The sequence below is a fragment of the Choloepus didactylus genome, chromosome 18 (assembly GCF_015220235.1).
Source record: "Choloepus didactylus isolate mChoDid1 chromosome 18, mChoDid1.pri, whole genome shotgun sequence".
In the NCBI taxonomy this organism is placed as follows: domain Eukaryota; kingdom Metazoa; phylum Chordata; class Mammalia; order Pilosa; family Megalonychidae; genus Choloepus; species Choloepus didactylus.
The window spans coordinates 46,732,098-46,748,286 of record NC_051324.1 but is presented as its reverse complement, the minus strand read 5'-3'; the positions used below and the strand labels follow the sequence as shown (position 1 = coordinate 46,748,286).

Genomic DNA, 16,189 nt, shown 5'->3' with positions numbered 1-16,189 from the left:
TTGCCAGGTCTGCTGTAACAAAGAACTACAGACTAATTGGCTTAAACGACACAGGAGCTTATTGTCTCATAGTTTGGGAGGCTAGAAGACCAAAATGAAAGTGTTGGTAGGATCATGTGTTCTCTGAAGTCTGTAGTGTTCTGGTTATGGGTTTTCCACAATCCATAACTGAATGGCTGTCCCTCTTGAGTCCAAATTTCCTCTGCTTGTAAGGACTCTGGTGAAATCGGATTAATATACCCTGATTTAGTTTGGCATCACCATAACCAATAACCTCTTCAAAGATCCTATTTACAAATGGGCTTACAGCCACACCACCTGGGGTTAGGACTTGAACATTCTATGTGGGAACACGATTCAGTGCATAACAGTTATTCTTGCAGAACCTTCCTCACCAGTGTGGTGGGAGAGCCTTGCTGATGGAAGGCCAGAGGGACTACACTGAGGTTTTGTGGTCATGTGTCTTATCCTCAGTATTGTGGGGGCAGACACTTGAGTTTTGTCAGTGCCCCCTGGTCCAGGGTTGAACAGACTCAAGGGACTCAAATTCACGAGACATGGAAGCATAAGACAGAAAGGTTTATTAGAGTGAGAGGTATGTGCCCTGATTGCCTGGAATTTTAAACTCATCTGGCCCTCCCTGTGGAAAAGGGTACACAGGGAATCAAATCAGAATCAAAAGGCTGCACATAATCAGAGCCTGGGCCTTTGTTTAATGTGATTAATGGCTGGTGTCACAAAGCTACGATGGCCTCACATGTCCATCTCCACTGCCATGATGTTTGGAACACTCAAGTCTAGGATTCCTTTTCCTGGGGAAAGGGCACAAGATTCTTGGTTGTTTTTCTAGATGCCACAACTGCCACTCTCCTGTCAACCCCTTTGGCCAGGTCATCATACACATGATGCACTTTTACATGTGATTGCATCCTTGTCCTTGAGGACACACAAGGCCCCTAGAATGGATTTGGGTGTTCCTCAAATCTTTCTAGGCATATCTTGGCCACACCTTTGCAAAGGTTTATCTGTACAAATTCCTAATCTCAGCCAATGTGTGTTGATTTTTTTTTTTTTAATATAGTTTAACCTGAAGATAAATTTATCTCCCAGCTTTGGGGGTGTTGGTGCTGGGCCTTTACTCTGCTGCACAACTGCTGATACAGTGACTGCACTCTTTTGTATACCCAGATCTCTTGGGAACCGGGTAATAAGGAAATCAGAGGAAAACAAGGAAAAGAAAATGCAAGTTTAATTTGAATGTTCCAGTAGCCCTTGTGGAAGGGCTTTAAAGGGGGAATGTTTTGCCTATTTCATTCAAGCGTTTTATAAGCACAGGTAGTTTGTGCGATGTTTCTTGATCTCACAAGGCCTCCACATTTCACTGTTCTAACACTGGCTTCTGTTTTGCTCCCCCAGTGAACACCGAGAGCGAGACAGCCGTGGTGAATGTCACCTACTCCAACCGGGAGCAGACCAGGCAGTGAGTGGGTGGGAAAGTGGGGGTGGGGTGTGGGGAGCTGGGTCCCCCTGCTTTGAGGCAGGCTGGAGTCACCGCTTGGGCTCTGATATTGGCCCAGCCAGCCTCTCCTAAAAGGTTTTTTTTTAGAGTATGTGTCTTCTCCTTTGGGCTCTTCCTTTGGTTCAGGGATTGCGAAGGCTCAGAAACTCATCAGGATTGATAGCAAATCCATTGAAGGAGGAACCAAGGACCTCCCAGGGAAGGGTGGAAATCCTCTGTAGGCTTTTGATAGGTTGCCCAGGAACTGCAGCATCCTTTGCTGTGTTCATGGCACCACCTAGTGATGACCAGGGGGAATTGTGGGATTAAAACACGATTCCTACATGTTGTGATGCCAGAGCAGACATTTTATTCCAGCAGTTGCCACACCGGTGGTTTATGCTTATAGGGTCTTTTCAGTCCCATTACAACCATAATTTCTATCTCCTTAGTCCCTTGGTTGAGCAATGACATTTCTCACTGCCTGGTACAGACAGCCTCTATTTTGTGCAATTACTCATTTACCACCCCACCCTGTTATAGATCTTTTGCCTCATTTTGCTTCTGATGACTTTCTTGTTATTCACCATACTGCCTCTATTCCTTCTGTTTCCTGCAATCTAGTGATACTTTGTAAAATCCTATCACTTCTTCAAATACCTACCGTTTTCTTTTAGATGTCTCCTGGGCTCAGAATTTTCTGGAGGTTCCTGCTGCCCCTTGTGGCCAATAAAAAAGCTCCTTTGCCTGGCTTTAAAGATTGGGTCAACATTTGCTCATTCCCTGCTGCCTTCTTGTCTTGTTAACATTTCTCATCAGTGTCAATCTTGGGGATGGATGGTACTTGTCCTGTCCCGTCAATCTCGTTCAACCCCCTTGCAGCCACCCTAGATAGACTTAAAATCTGCTATTCTGTCTTCAGTTCCTACTTCCTTTCTGCTGAGTTCCCCTAACTGTGGAAAGTGCCAGACTCAATAGGTGTAGAAACAACAAATCCCTTAATTTATCACATATTGTCACAGGTCAGTTTTACTTTATTTTCACAGTGGATCATGTAAGATAGGCAGTTTTTGCAGAAATTGACAAGCTAGTCCAAAAAGTCAATGGAAATTCAAGGGACCCAGAATGACCAAAATAATCTTTGAAAAGAACAAAGTTAGAGGACTTGGATTTCTGGATTAAAAAACTTACTTCAAAGGTACAGTAATCAAGACGGTGTGGTAATGGCATGAGGAAAGATACGAATCATTGGGATGGAATTGAGAGTCTAGCAATAAACCCTCACATTTACAGTCAACTGGATTTCAACAGATGGTGCTGGGGTAATTGGGTAACCACATGCAAAAAGATGTATTTGGACTCCTAGCTTATATCATACACAAAAATTAACTCAGAATGGATCACAAACCTAACAGTGAAAGAACTCTAAGATAGGGCAGTTTTCAACTTCCCATTTGACAGTTGATGAAACTTAGGTCTACACTGCAGGTGTAGTGAATGGGGCATTTCACATAATAGTGAGCATTGGAATTAAGATTGAACTACTGCTGTCCTAACTCAATTGAGTGCTTTTGTCCCACACTTCCCTAGGGTGTGCTGGGGCAGGATTAATGTATTTGAATTCCACATACATATATTTCAATCTCCTTTGGTTTCCTTGCCTACAAACTTAGGATTTTGCAATAGTTAGCTCATTTTCCTCACCCCTTCTTAAGATTCCTCAGTCTAGAAAGTGGTATGCTTCAGCTTTCTCAAGCCACTTCAGGTACATGGTATGTTCTTCAGCTGACATCTGTGACTTGGTCTTCCTTTCTGGCTGGGCGTGTGCTGTGCTTTCTATTGGATTGGAAGCCTATTTCCCCAATAATGTATGTGGAAGGCCTCTGTGAACAGGAAAGTCCCAAACAAACTCTGGAAATCACAATAACAGATTTATTTTTCCTTTTGATGTTTTATGCCATTTAGGTTTGCAGGCAGGTGGTTATCTCTTCTTATTTAGTGTGTTCCATGCTGTTACCTGTAAGTGTCTGGCACAAGGAGGCTTTGGTTTGCTTGGTATGGATTGGAGTGACCAGTGTCCTCTTTGTCCCCAGAGCCATCATGAAGCTGAATGGCCACCAGTTGGAGAACCATGCCCTGAAGGTCTCCTACATCCCTGATGAGCAAATAGCACAGGGTCCCGAGAATGGGCGCCGAGGCGGCTTTGGCTCCCGGGGTCAGCCCCGCCAAGGCTCACCTGTGGCGGCGGGGGCCCCAGCCAAGCAGCAGCAAGTGGACATCCCCCTGCGGCTCCTGGTACCTACGCAGTATGTGGGCGCCATCATTGGCAAGGAGGGTGCCACCATCCGCAATATCACAAAACAGACCCAATCCAAGTGAGTCTTGGCTGCTGGGGAAGGGAGGCGCTGGGTGCTGGAGGGCAGTGGTTGGCACCTGGAGAGACAAAACACCTTCGGGCAGCACACTGAGGGTCAACCAAAAGGACCTTAGGGAATGTGCTTGGAACTTGTTCCCTTCTCTCCCTCATTCAGGGATCACTGTTTCCAATCTCAGCCACCCTGGGGAGGGTGGGTATTGAGGGAGGGAGAATGGGTCTAGGTTGTGCCATTTGGTGGCAGTGGCTGGATCCAACATTGTCATTAGCAAGAAGGGTTCTATCATTTCTCAGTCTCTCAAGCATACCCAGGTGAGTCAGCCACTTCCCCGAGATCTGTGATTTCATGACTGCTTATTGTGGCAGTAGAGCTGGCCAGCCTGGCCCAAGTCAAACCCCCCAGGAAAGGATTATCATTATGTCCCATTTCCCAATCCACTGCAGCTGCTCCTGTTCTCTAATCTTTACCACTGATGAGTATACTCAATGGAAAAGCAGAGGTCACATTGTGTGCTGGTTCATAATAAATCCTATTGTTATTTACTTTTACTTTTGGACAGTGTATCATCCCTTTACATTTGTTGCAAGGAGGGCATACAGAATTTAAGGGGATACCTAGTTTTAAAGCTGTAGGCAGTTAACTCCTAACCCCCGGCAGTTGAGTGATGGCTAGACTGACTTCTCGTCCCCAACCACCTCCTGATTGGAAAATTGCAGATCTGAGACAGAATCTGTAACAACAAACTGGTCCCATTCCCTGGCCTTTTCTCTGTACTTCTAATTCTGCACCCAATAGACCTTGTTCCAAAGTTCTGTGCCTTTGATTGAGGAGAGGTGGGGAGACCCAGAAGACCTGAGTTTCATCCGGGACAACTAACTGGCCTTGTCCTGTGGTCCTCAGGATAGACGTCCACAGGAAGGAGAACGCAGGTGCAGCGGAGAAGGCCATCAGTGTGCACTCGACCCCTGAGGGCTGCTCCTCCGCCTGTAAGATGATCTTGGAAATTATGCATAAGGAGGCAAAGGACACCAAAACGTAAGACCTCACCTGTTTTGGGAACTGTTGGCAGTAATACAAAGACACGGTTAAGAATTGAACACAAGGATATAAACTGAAAAATAAGATTCTCCTTATTCCTTACTCTCCAAAAGTAACATCTCACATCCCTCACAAGTGTGCACTCACAAGTGTGTGCCCGTGCGTGTGTATATTTGAGCACAAATAAGATCATACTGAGCATGCTGCTCTTTAGTTGCTTTTTCACTTTTTGTATCAGTGCATGTGTCAACACACATTGATGTACCTCATTCTTTTTATAGCTGCATAAAATTCCGTGGTATGATCACCCATAGTTTATTTAACCAAACGTGTGTTTCTTGTTGGGTGTTTGGATTGTTTAAAATTTTTTCTTGGAAAAATTGCAAAGAATCCACTTACTCGCTTTCCTTTGCACACTTGTGCTTTTTCTACAGCTTTATTGAGGTATAATTGACATGCAATAAACTTGTACATATTTTTAATGTGATACTATTTGATATGTTTTGATATGTGTATACCCGTGTATACCTTTGTAATCTAATCCATTCCTCTTTCCCCACCTCTCTATCCCTAAGCAGCCACTCATCTGCTGAGTTTTGTCATCTTTTAACACTTTTGTCCTGTGGTTTGTCCTGGAAACCCTGTGTCTTGAGTGCTAATGCAACATGTCTCAATGTCGTTCACCATTTTAGGAGCTCTTGACCCTTTACTTCTCCTGTCTTCTCAAGGGCTGATGAGGTTCCCCTGAAGATCCTGGCCCATAATAACTTTGTGGGGCGTCTGATTGGCAAGGAGGGACGTAACCTGAAGAAGGTGGAGCAGGACACAGAGACGAAAATCACCATCTCCTCGTAAGGCTCTCTTGCATTTCCCCACTCACAAGTATGCGTGCGCGCCCATGCATACAGGCCCGTGGGGGCCCGGGTCTGGCAGTATTTCATCATTGAGCCTGAACAGTTGCCCCCTTTAATTGGATATAGTTTCTGCTTATTTGAAAGACAGTAACTAAAGAAGTGGTAAAAGAGCGTTGTTCTCTCTTATATGAGGGCTGGAGGTCGCCTGGTATCACTGCCACATGGGATGGGGGCATCCTTAGGATGCCGCCTCTTGTTTGAGTTCTGCAGTCCACTTCACACCATACTTCTCTTCCTTTGTGCCTCGAGGAGAGATTCTGAACCTGGGAGCTGGAGCTTTGGGATTTCAGGCCTGTCTGCCACCATGAGAAGTGGACAGACCCCAGTCCTTTTCCGAGGACAGTGCATGTTTCCACCTATGCGGATGTTCTAGTTTGCTAATGCTGCTGGAATGCAAAACACCAGAGATGGATTGGCTTTTATAAAAGGGGGTTTATTTGGTTACACAGTTACAGTCTTAAGGCCATAAAGTGTCCAAGGTAACACATCAGCAATTGGGTACCTTCACTGGAGGATGGCCAATGGCGTCTGGAAAACCTTTGTTAGCTGGGAAGGCACGTGGCTGGCTTCTGCTCCAAAGTTCTGGTTTCAAAATGGCTTTCTCCCAGGACATTCCTCTCTAGGCTGCAGTTCCTCAAAAATGTCACTCTTAGTTGCACTTGGGGTATTTGTCCTCTCTCAGTTTCTCTGGAGCAAGAGTCTGCTTTCAACAGCCGTCTTCAAACTACCTCTCTTCTGCAGCTCCTGTGCTTTCTTCAAAGTGTCCCTCTTGGCTGTGGCTCCTCTTCACACATCACTCACAGCTGCGCTGAGTTCCTTCTGTTATGTCAGCTCATTTATATGGCTCCACTGATCAACTTAGACCCACCCCAAATGGGTGGAGCAACACCTCCTTGGAAATTATCCAATCAGAGTCATTACCCACAGCTGGGTGGGGTGCATTCCAAGAGAACACTCAAAGAATTACAATCTAATCAACACTGATAACATTTGCCCACATAAGATTACATCAGAGATAATGGCATTTGGGGGACACAATATATTCAAACTGGCACAGTGGAGCGCTGCCTCTCTTAAGGAAGTGAGTGAGCTTCTTTGCAGGCACTGTGCCTCTTCATTTCATCAGACTTAACCTGTTGGCACTAGTCCAAAAAGGCATGGAAAATGAATTGCCTAAGGGAAGCTGGGGAAGCTGCCAGTCACCAGCCTCCTTCCTGCTTGACCGGTGGTGAAAACCTGTCCAGGGTTGGATTTCTTTGAAATAGAGGGGTTTCAGTTGGGTATTCTCATCCCCCCTGTACCTCACAGCCTGTCCTGGTTACAGACGGGAGAAACTGAAGGCTGGAGGTGTCGGCCTCTGGAGGTGGTGGCGCCGTGACTTGGTGGGTCCTCGTTCATAGCAGGGCTTGTCCCCAGCCCGGCCGTGGAAGGTTGACTCTGCTCTGCTCCTCCCCCCAGGTTGCAGGACCTCACCTTGTACAACCCTGAGAGGACCATCACCGTGAAGGGGGCCATTGAGAACTGCTGTAGGGCCGAGCAGGAAATCATGAAGAAAGTTCGGGAGGCCTATGAAAATGACGTGGCAGCCATGAGTGTGAGTGCTGGGCCGTGGTCACTAGTGCCCATCTTTTTACACTTTCAAGGCTGCACAACAGATGGTAGGCGGTGTGGAGGACGTGCCTGCCTTGGACAAGCTATAATATATGTTGACCTCAACTTATCAGAAACGGTCTTTTAAATTTGATCTTATTCAGTGAACAGGCATTCTTTGACTGGGCTTCATGGATTCCTGGGGTGGAAGTGGGGGCTAAGCTTGGACTTTGGAGGCCTGTAATCCTCCCATAGTTATATGAAAATTTGTATTTATGTGCACTTTAATGAGGAGAGGGTCCAACATTTTCATCGCATTTTTAAAGGGATGTGGGGTTAGGGTTACATGGTCAAGAGGGTCAAGAACCACTGAGTCCCAGAAGCCAAATGGACATTTGTCGTCCCTGCCCCTCCTTTTCATCAGAGGATGTTATAATACAGGGTTATGTAAGTCGTTGGTCTGTCTCTCCCAGGGTGGAGTGAACAACCAGAGAGGAAAGTTTTCTGAGGGTGTAAAACTGGCTGGCTCTTGTGATTGGAGTTATTAGTTCTTAGCCCAGTGAATATCACGTCACACACAATTCCACACCCTGAGTGTGAATGTGATTGTATGTGAAAATCACAAGGGCGGGTAGGTTTTTGTGCAAAAGCGTGTAATTCTCCTGTTCTCTTGGCCCCCTGTTGCTGGGGGCACTTGCCCTCCTGGTGCCGAGGGCTGGCCTAACCCTCAGCAACGGTCAGGGTCCTGATAGGGGAGCTGGAGTCGGCGAAGAAACGAGACAGACACCTTGTTGTGTCTGGGTACGAAGATGAATTCTCCGACCAAGCAGAGCATCAGAGCTTTATTTTTATAATTTTCTATAACATACACACTAGCATTTAGGCATACAATACTAGAAGAGTTTGGCTAAATTTCAGACATTATTTATTCTTACACAATGAAAGTGGACTAGCAGGGACAGACTCTCTGAAGCGTAGCAAGACGCAGTGTTTGGACACAGGCATAGCAGTTCCTATTATTTAGTACGAAGCAACCTATAACTATTTTTTGTGTTCATGTTTTAGAGTCTGTTAATCATTACTTTTTTATTTCTTCTAGCTAACTCTTTCAAAGCTTGGGAAGGGGGATTTTGAGCAGAAAGGGTGACCTATTGTTTTCTAAGAAAGGAGCAGGCATTTTCACTACGCTGACGCTAATGCAGGGTAAGCTGCTGGCTCATTAATGTAGCTAGGTGTGGGAGCATTCCACCACCACAGAGCCCAAAAGACACCAAACGAGAAAAAGAAGCAGTATGAATATAAGACACATATAAGAAACAGCATAAGAAACAAATTCCTTTTAGGCAGGAGTCATAGGTGCCATTCGACGCTCCGCCTTGCGGAACGGTCACCACGACTTGTACTGAAGGCCCAGGGACCGTGCCACTAGGCCGACTGCCGGGTGCTGAATTGGCTGCCCACATCCTGGTTCAGCCTGGGCCATACACAGACAAGGGACCACCAGGCCCTGTCAGAGGAGCTGACCTTGTCCTCACCTTCTTCCCCAGCTGCAGTCTCACCTGATCCCTGGCCTGAACCTGGCAGCTGTAGGTCTTTTCCCAGCCTCGTCCAGCGCAGTCCCACCACCCCCCAGCAGTGTCACTGGAGCCACTCCTTACAGCTCCTTTATGGTAGGTGGAAAGTCTTATTCCACAGACCCCCTGGGCCCATCTGTGGCTTCCCTTAAAAGGCCTAATTCCCTGTGGGAGTCTGATGCTTGGGAGGTTTTCAGGGAGAGGGAAAGGGGGACCTGAGGGGACTCCCCTCCCCTGCACTGCTCTCAGCCGCTAGTGCTGACTCTTCAGAATGCCAACCCTGCAGAGGGCAACCTGGGATGCTATCCCGCTGGTGGCACCTTTACTCTTCCTTTACCTTTGTTATTGTCTGGCCTCTTCCCTTTAGCCCTGCTGGGCAGAGGTAGAGCTAAAAAGCTTGCCATGTCCTTTGGTAATCTGGGGTGGCAGCTAGGTGCCTGCACCCCTTCCTTCTTGAGGCTGCCAGGCAGGGCAGTGGAGGCTTTTTGGCTCTGGCCAGGCTCATCTGTGTCCTCAGGGGCTGCTTGGTAATACACCTTGTCTTGGCAGCAGGCTCCGGAGCAGGAGATGGTGCAGGTGTTCATTCCTGCCCAGGCGGTGGGCGCCATCATTGGCAAGAAGGGGCAGCACATCAAGCAGCTCTCCCGGTTCGCCAGCGCCTCCATCAAGGTGATCTGCTCTGCCAGCCTTTCAGTTCCTGGGATGGCAGATGGCTGTGCTTGTGTCACTCTCTACATTTCATCCCACATTCCTTGTAGTCTTTTGAGAATTCCAGGAGGGCTTTCACATCTCATGTTAGGGACCTTCCTCCCTGTAGAACTGCAGTGCCCTTTGCTTTTGACATTGCTTGGTCCTTGCTGGGGTGCTTTCAGTGCTTCTGGGTCTGGGGTTTGCAGGCTAGGAAGGAGGCAGTGTTGTGGTGTAGAAAGAGCTCAGGTTCTCCCACAGATTGACTTGGGTTCAAATTCCAGCCCCAGCTACTCAACCCCCAATGACCTGTAGGACCTGATCCTCACTTTCTTATCAGTACAGTGAGGATGATAATACAGTGAAATAATGCAGCTAAAGACCTGAGCTACATCAGAGCCTCGTGCACAGTAGTTGCTAAGTAAAGTGTTAAGTTTAAGTCTTTTACTTTCCTTGGTATGGGGGAGAGAAATGGGAGAATCTGTCATAGTGAGAGGGAGGTGCTGTTGAAGTTCACCAATCTTCCTCTTTCATGGTTTAAAAGCTTTGGGTGAACGTGTTGATTATTCTTTAGGGAAAGTACATTCACTGTCCTTTCTCCACCTGGCTCTCTGTCTCCTGGCAGATCTTCACTGAAACCTCCCCAAGAGATTGGGAGGGGGTGGGAGGTGAAGGAGAAAAGCTCCCCCTCCCTGACCACCTGTGTGTGCAGCAGCAATACTCAGGGATGCAGGGTCTTTTGTTCCATCCGCTTGTCCTCAGAAGTGGACAGTGGAGAGTGGTGGTGGTTGAACTGGAGGAGGTGAGGATGGGGAGGGGAGTCTTCCCATAGAGGACACCGCTTTGACCAGCTGTTTGCTTTGTAGATTGCTCCTCCTGAAACTCCTGATTCCAAAGTTCGAATGGTCATCATCACTGGACCCCCAGAGGCCCAATTCAAGGTTCTGATTTTTGTTTTTCCAATCTAGGTAGAGGGGAATTGAGATTGGGGACTTGAGTGGAAGTGCAGGTACAAATCGGTGTCAAACCGTTTAGCCTTCCCTGTGGGATATAGGGCTGCAAGGCTGCTTTCAAATTGGCACCTAACTTAATTCTCTGATGACTTCCACTTTCCTCTTAACTTCCTGAAGTACAACAGTAATATGGGGAAGGTTTGAAGGCTTCTTCCTCTCACTCTGCCTTGGTTACTGAGGAAGGCCTTTGATGCCAAATATGCTTTTCTCCTTTTGTGTTAGTATGTCCCTAGGTTCTTGAACTTCTGATCGGACAGCCAAAGAGCTCTAACAACACCTGACCCAGGCGAGCCTAGAGAAATGGGATGCCCCTCTAGGCTCTTAGGTCCTTGTAGGGTGTCAGGCCTGCCCTCTTGAATGACTTGATTATTTGCCATTCAGGGCTGTGAATTCCTAGTCACTGACATGTTCAAGTAAATGCAAGCATCCCAGGTCCCATAAGACTTACTCATAATTGTCTTCTGGGAAATACTTATTCAGTTTACTCATAATTCATAATAAACTCCACCCAGCGTTCCCCCAGTATTACAGATTAACAGAAGGACCCTTTCACATCACCTGGCTCAGATGGTTGACCCTCCTAGGGTGGGCTGGGCCTATGACCCAGGGAAGGATAAGGTAGACTTGGGGGACTGCACTTGGTATTTACTGCCCTCCCCTTTTGTCATCTATGTAGCCATCTGATTAACAATTACCTCCTCTTCTCAGGCTCAGGGAAGAATCTACGGCAAACTCAAGGAGGAGAACTTCTTTGGCCCCAAGGAGGAAGTAAAGCTGGAGACCCATATCCGGGTGCCAGCATCAGCAGCCGGCAGGGTCATTGGCAAAGGTGGCAAAACGGTGAGCCATGAGGGGCAGGTTGAATACTGGGTCCCCACCTCCAAACCCATCAGCCCTGCCCTATAACCCCCTCCCCGCTCAACCTCAGGATTCCTGATTTGCCCATTTACTTGAGTCTACTTCCCAAACTCCTGACCCCTCCAGTTTCTACCTGCTGAGTCACCCACTTCTTGCTCCTCCCTGAAACCCCAGCCATGCTTTCTTTGAGTGCCCCTGAGGTCCTCTCTGCCTCTGCCCTGCCTGCAGGTGAATGAGTTACAGAATTTGACAGCAGCTGAGGTGGTGGTGCCAAGAGACCAGACCCCTGATGAGAACGACCAGGTCATTGTCAAGATCATTGGGCATTTCTATGCCAGCCAGGTATGCAGGGCCCTCTCCATTCTCTGGAGGGCTGCGGGAGGAGCAGAGACTCAAGAGGTTGACCTGGGTGACCTTGACAACTCCTGTGGGCTTGACTGCATTGGCCTGTCCCTGGGCTGGGCCATCCCCCTTTGCCAGCTGTAGAAGTGTGGTGTGGTAGCTGTTTTACTCCGTCTTAAAAGGTAAAGGGATTGTAGACAACTTTCATATTTAGTGTATATTATGTATAATAACTATGTATATGTCATATGTTTTATAATACATATTAGAAGTCTTTGCTGTTTAACTTTGGTACTTCCCTCACTCTTTCTTGTACTGGATAAGAAAGGAAATTGAGTTCTTTAGGTATCAGCCATAACCCAGTCTTGTTCATGGAATAATGATAACATTTTGGATTACAGGTTTCCCAGAATGACAGCTCCGTCCCTGTTTCCTATTCTGCCATCCTCTCTCATCCCCTTCTCAGAACCTTGTTCTGCCACTCATGAGCCAGTCAACATTTGCCAAGCATTGGGGTAAACCTGAGAACCTAGAAAGGATGATCAATATCAGGTTCAAATTTTGCTAAACTTTGACAAGGAAGCCCAAACATAGAACCAAGAGGGAAACAATGACTGAAAACTAATGGGGGTTTCCTCCCAGTGTTGGAACTGGAAGGGATTGTGGAGACCGTTGAACATTCTATTCATAGAGGACAGCCCAGTCTCAGCGGGTGGGTGGTCTGCCTGAGGCTGCTCAGGTGATCAAGCACAAAACTGGAACCCAGAACCTGTGTTCTTGGCACTCAGTGAGTGTGGAGCAACCTCAAGAACATGGGCTTTGGAGCCAGAGGGCTTCAGGTTCAAATCCTACCTGTGCCTTGCTACGTGAACTTGGATGAGTAACTTTTCTGATGACTCTTTGAGAACTATTAATAAGAGCCACAAGAATAATATCTTAAGATTACAGGTGCTCATGGTATACCAAGCATTGTTCTAAATGTTTTATGGGTATTAACTCATTCCCCACAATAACCTCATTTTACAAATGAGGAAAATGAGGTTTAGAGAGGGTAATACTGAAGTATAAAAAATTTCATTTACTGGAATGAGCATTAAAAGCATGGGGTAGGCAGAAGAGGAGCTACTGTAAATATTGGTTCCACATACTTCTACCAACCTAGTCCAACTTTCTCTTTAAAACCAAGAAACCCAGCACTCAATTTATGGAAAGGAGATATTCTCATGATTTTCTGGGAAGCAAATCCTATTTTACAGTTGATTTCCCTTATACAACTTTATTCTTGGGAAGAAACTTTTAAGAAGGAAAGAATAAAGGTACTGATCCCTTGGTGAATTCACAATGGCGTGTATTCATTTCACTGCTTTTTTATTAAGCCATATCCAGGCATTCTATCCCCTTTCCTTGGTAATAGATTCTTGATAAAGTCTCCTAATTTATGACCATCTGAAAACACATAAGATAGTTGTGCCTGGAAACTCCAGGAGTTTCCATTTTAATTTCAGTAACATGTGTTTGTCAACTTTGTCAATATTTAAACTTTGTCAGGTTTTAAATTCTGATGAATAGTTTACACTACTCTTCCTCTTTTACCCCCAATACTTGCTGTATTGGATGCTCATAGTCCACTTGTAGACAGAGAAATTTAAGATCACCCTAAAATTTCTTTCTGCTAACCCCCCGTGCCCTGTTCATTTGGTGGCCCTTGTCTAGATGCTCTTGACCTGTCTACTTGCCTTTGAACATCCTCACTCCCTCCTTCTCACCTGTTCAATCCGTAGATGGCTCAGCGGAAGATCCGAGACATCCTGGCTCAAGTTAAGCAGCAGCACCAGAAGGGACAGAGTAACCAGGCCCAGGCACGGAGGAAGTGACCAGCTACTAAGCACCTCATCAACTCCAGGACAACAGGCGGAAATCGAGAGCACACTCTCAGCTTGGGCCTGGGAATGAGTGGGAATCAGGGATACTTAAGTCGGGCTGTAGATCAGGTTTGCCCACTTGCTTGACAAAGACATTCCAGTGAGGAACCCTGATCTCTCGGCCCCAAACACCCTACCAGTTGGCCCAACATCGCCCACCCCTCAGGGTGTCGCCATTGAAATTCTAGCTCAGGGTGCTTTTAAACGTGGATTGTTTTAGTAACTTCTCCAGGCCACCGAGAGGATGGGTCAAACCCCAGTGGGTTGTTTTAGTAACTTCTCCAGGCCACCGAGAGGATGGGTCAAACCCCAGTGGGAAGAGAAATAAAATTCCCTTCAAGTTTTTAAAAGATGCAGAGGGGTGTTTTAATCAGCCTCAAAGGATGATTTGCTTCTTGCCCCTAAAATCCTTCCAAACTTCTCTCCCTACTTGGTTTATTTGATTACATACCTCCATTCTCGTGCACTGATATGCTCCTCCTACACTCACACTAATTGTTTTTATCTTCACTGCTACCGGAAAAAATGAGAACTAATGCATTTCTTTGCTTATAATATTAATATTGATTCTGAGGGAGAAGACACACCACTGGCTTGAGTTCAATTCCCAACCAATAGGAACAGCAAGGAATGAAGAATGGGGGAGAAATGGGAGAAAGGTAATTAAATATATAGTAATCCACGTTTAAAAGGGGTGCCCTTGTGGCTGATCTATTCTGGATCACCATCTTGAAAAATTGGCACAATTAAAATTTCCCCCACTCTATTGGGGCATCCCCACCGAGATCCCTGCCCCACCCACTTTCCTCTAACCAGATGGGTCCCACATCATGTGGGTGGTACTGAACACATTGGGGTAGGGACTGACCACTGTCCCTGATTCCCATCATTCTCAGGCGGATTTTATATTTTTTTAAAGTCTATTTTAATGTTTGGATATGAGCACTGGGAAGGGGATGTTAACTCCCCTTTGTAAAGTCTCAGTTGCATGGAGGACTTGAGTGGCCCCAAAGGCTGCCACGGTGCCCTCACCCCAGCCCACATGTTCCCATAAGGGCTGGTTCCCAGAGGCAGGGGTTGCAGGGCACCCGCCACCCGCCCCACGGCACTGTTCCCTTGGTGGTGGTGGGACTTGAACCCAACCCTGAGCTCCTGATAAAGCTAAAGTTCATCACCTGGCAAATATTTTGAATATTCAGTAAATTGGGGAGTGTTTGCTTCTGTTTTAATCCTAGAGGCATATTTAACTGATGGCTTCTGCATTCATGAATCATTGTTGAAAAAACACAATTCAAAATACTTGCAACTTTATGCACAAAGGGGTAAATAAGTTTAATTTATTAAATTACCAGGCTCAGTAAGATCCTGTTTGAAGTTTAGCCCTTGTGGCACGCAGCAGCCATCAGTTAAATGAGGTGAGACCTTGCTTCCTGATGTACTGATTGTCAGTGGATGTTAGCCAGCTGATGCACTTGAGCTACCTTAGAAAGTTCTGTCAAGTGTGCTGGGAAGGGAGGAAGGTGTCTCTTTGCATGTGGAAAAGCCCATGCACGGAGCTCCCCTCCTTCCAACATTGCAACAACAGCAGTAACAATGAGACAACCATGACGTGTGGGCGGAGTCAGGCAATGCTGTGCGTGAAGTAAACTACCTCAAGGTATGAAGTTACCTCAGCAATTTTCCTTTTTGTTCCCCTTTTTTAATTTTTTGAACTTTTTTTTTCTTTGCGGCTTGCTGATATTTTATATAAAAGAGAAAAACAAAGCAAAAGAGAAGCTGATAGTCTTGAATATTTTATTTTTTTAATGAAAAGGAAAAATGAGAAAGTTATGTTTCATGATTTCTTACAACATGAGCCAGTAACCCTTTAGGAACTCGATGGAGAACAGGCCCCGTGGGAAAGGCGGTAGGGGCTGGTGACTTGGGAGGTGGCTGGAGTTGAGAGGAGGCCCAGGCTTTGAGAGAGCCCAGGACGGCAGAGCTGCCTCACTCTGGCTCTGGTCTCTCACTCCCAGAGCCCCAGACTGCTGACCCTGGGTGGAAGATCCTCCCTGATGGAATTAAAAAGCCCAGCAGAGCTGTGGGCCTCCAGCAGCAGAACAGCAGTGGCCGACGGTGGGCCTTTGGCCTCCCCTCTTGCACCTTCTGGTTTAAAGGGAACCCCAGCCAGTCTTTCCCACCGGTGGTGCTGTTGAGATATTTTAAAATATTGCCTCCGTTTTATCGAGGACAGAAATAATAACTAAAAAATACACACTTTTAAAAATTTATATTTCTCTGTCCAAAAACACGGGAGCCAAGATTCCATTCATGGAAGAAAGACAAGGCCACCCTCTCGCCTGCAGAGAGGTCCACCTGGTTTGTCATTGCAATGCTTT

The 16,189-nt window shown here is 46.6% G+C and overlaps 1 protein-coding gene across 3 annotated transcripts in view; it reads left to right on the top strand.

Moving 5' to 3' along the window:
* The window catches only part of IGF2BP1 (insulin like growth factor 2 mRNA binding protein 1), a 38,939-nt gene extending 25,176 nt beyond the window's left edge, over window positions 1-13,763 (top strand). Inside the window, exons 5-15 of one of the 3 annotated variants that reach the window (XM_037809354.1) lie at window positions 1,417-1,480; window positions 3,592-3,873; window positions 4,774-4,908; window positions 5,640-5,762; window positions 7,284-7,419; window positions 8,963-9,085; window positions 9,542-9,658; window positions 10,543-10,617; window positions 11,398-11,529; window positions 11,776-11,889; window positions 13,671-13,763. In XM_037809354.1, the coding sequence (XP_037665282.1) occupies window positions 1,417-1,480; window positions 3,592-3,873; window positions 4,774-4,908; window positions 5,640-5,762; window positions 7,284-7,419; window positions 8,963-9,085; window positions 9,542-9,658; window positions 10,543-10,617; window positions 11,398-11,529; window positions 11,776-11,889; window positions 13,671-13,763 (1,394 nt within the window). Of the gene's footprint in view, window positions 1-1,416; window positions 1,481-3,591; window positions 3,874-4,773; window positions 4,909-5,639; window positions 5,763-7,283; window positions 7,420-8,962; window positions 9,086-9,538; window positions 9,659-10,542; window positions 10,618-11,397; window positions 11,530-11,775; window positions 11,890-13,670 lie in introns of all 3 variants that reach the window. The other 2 variants (XM_037809353.1, XM_037809355.1) reach the window with 2 other exon arrangements.
* The last annotated feature ends 2,426 nt before the right edge of the window (window positions 13,764-16,189 follow it).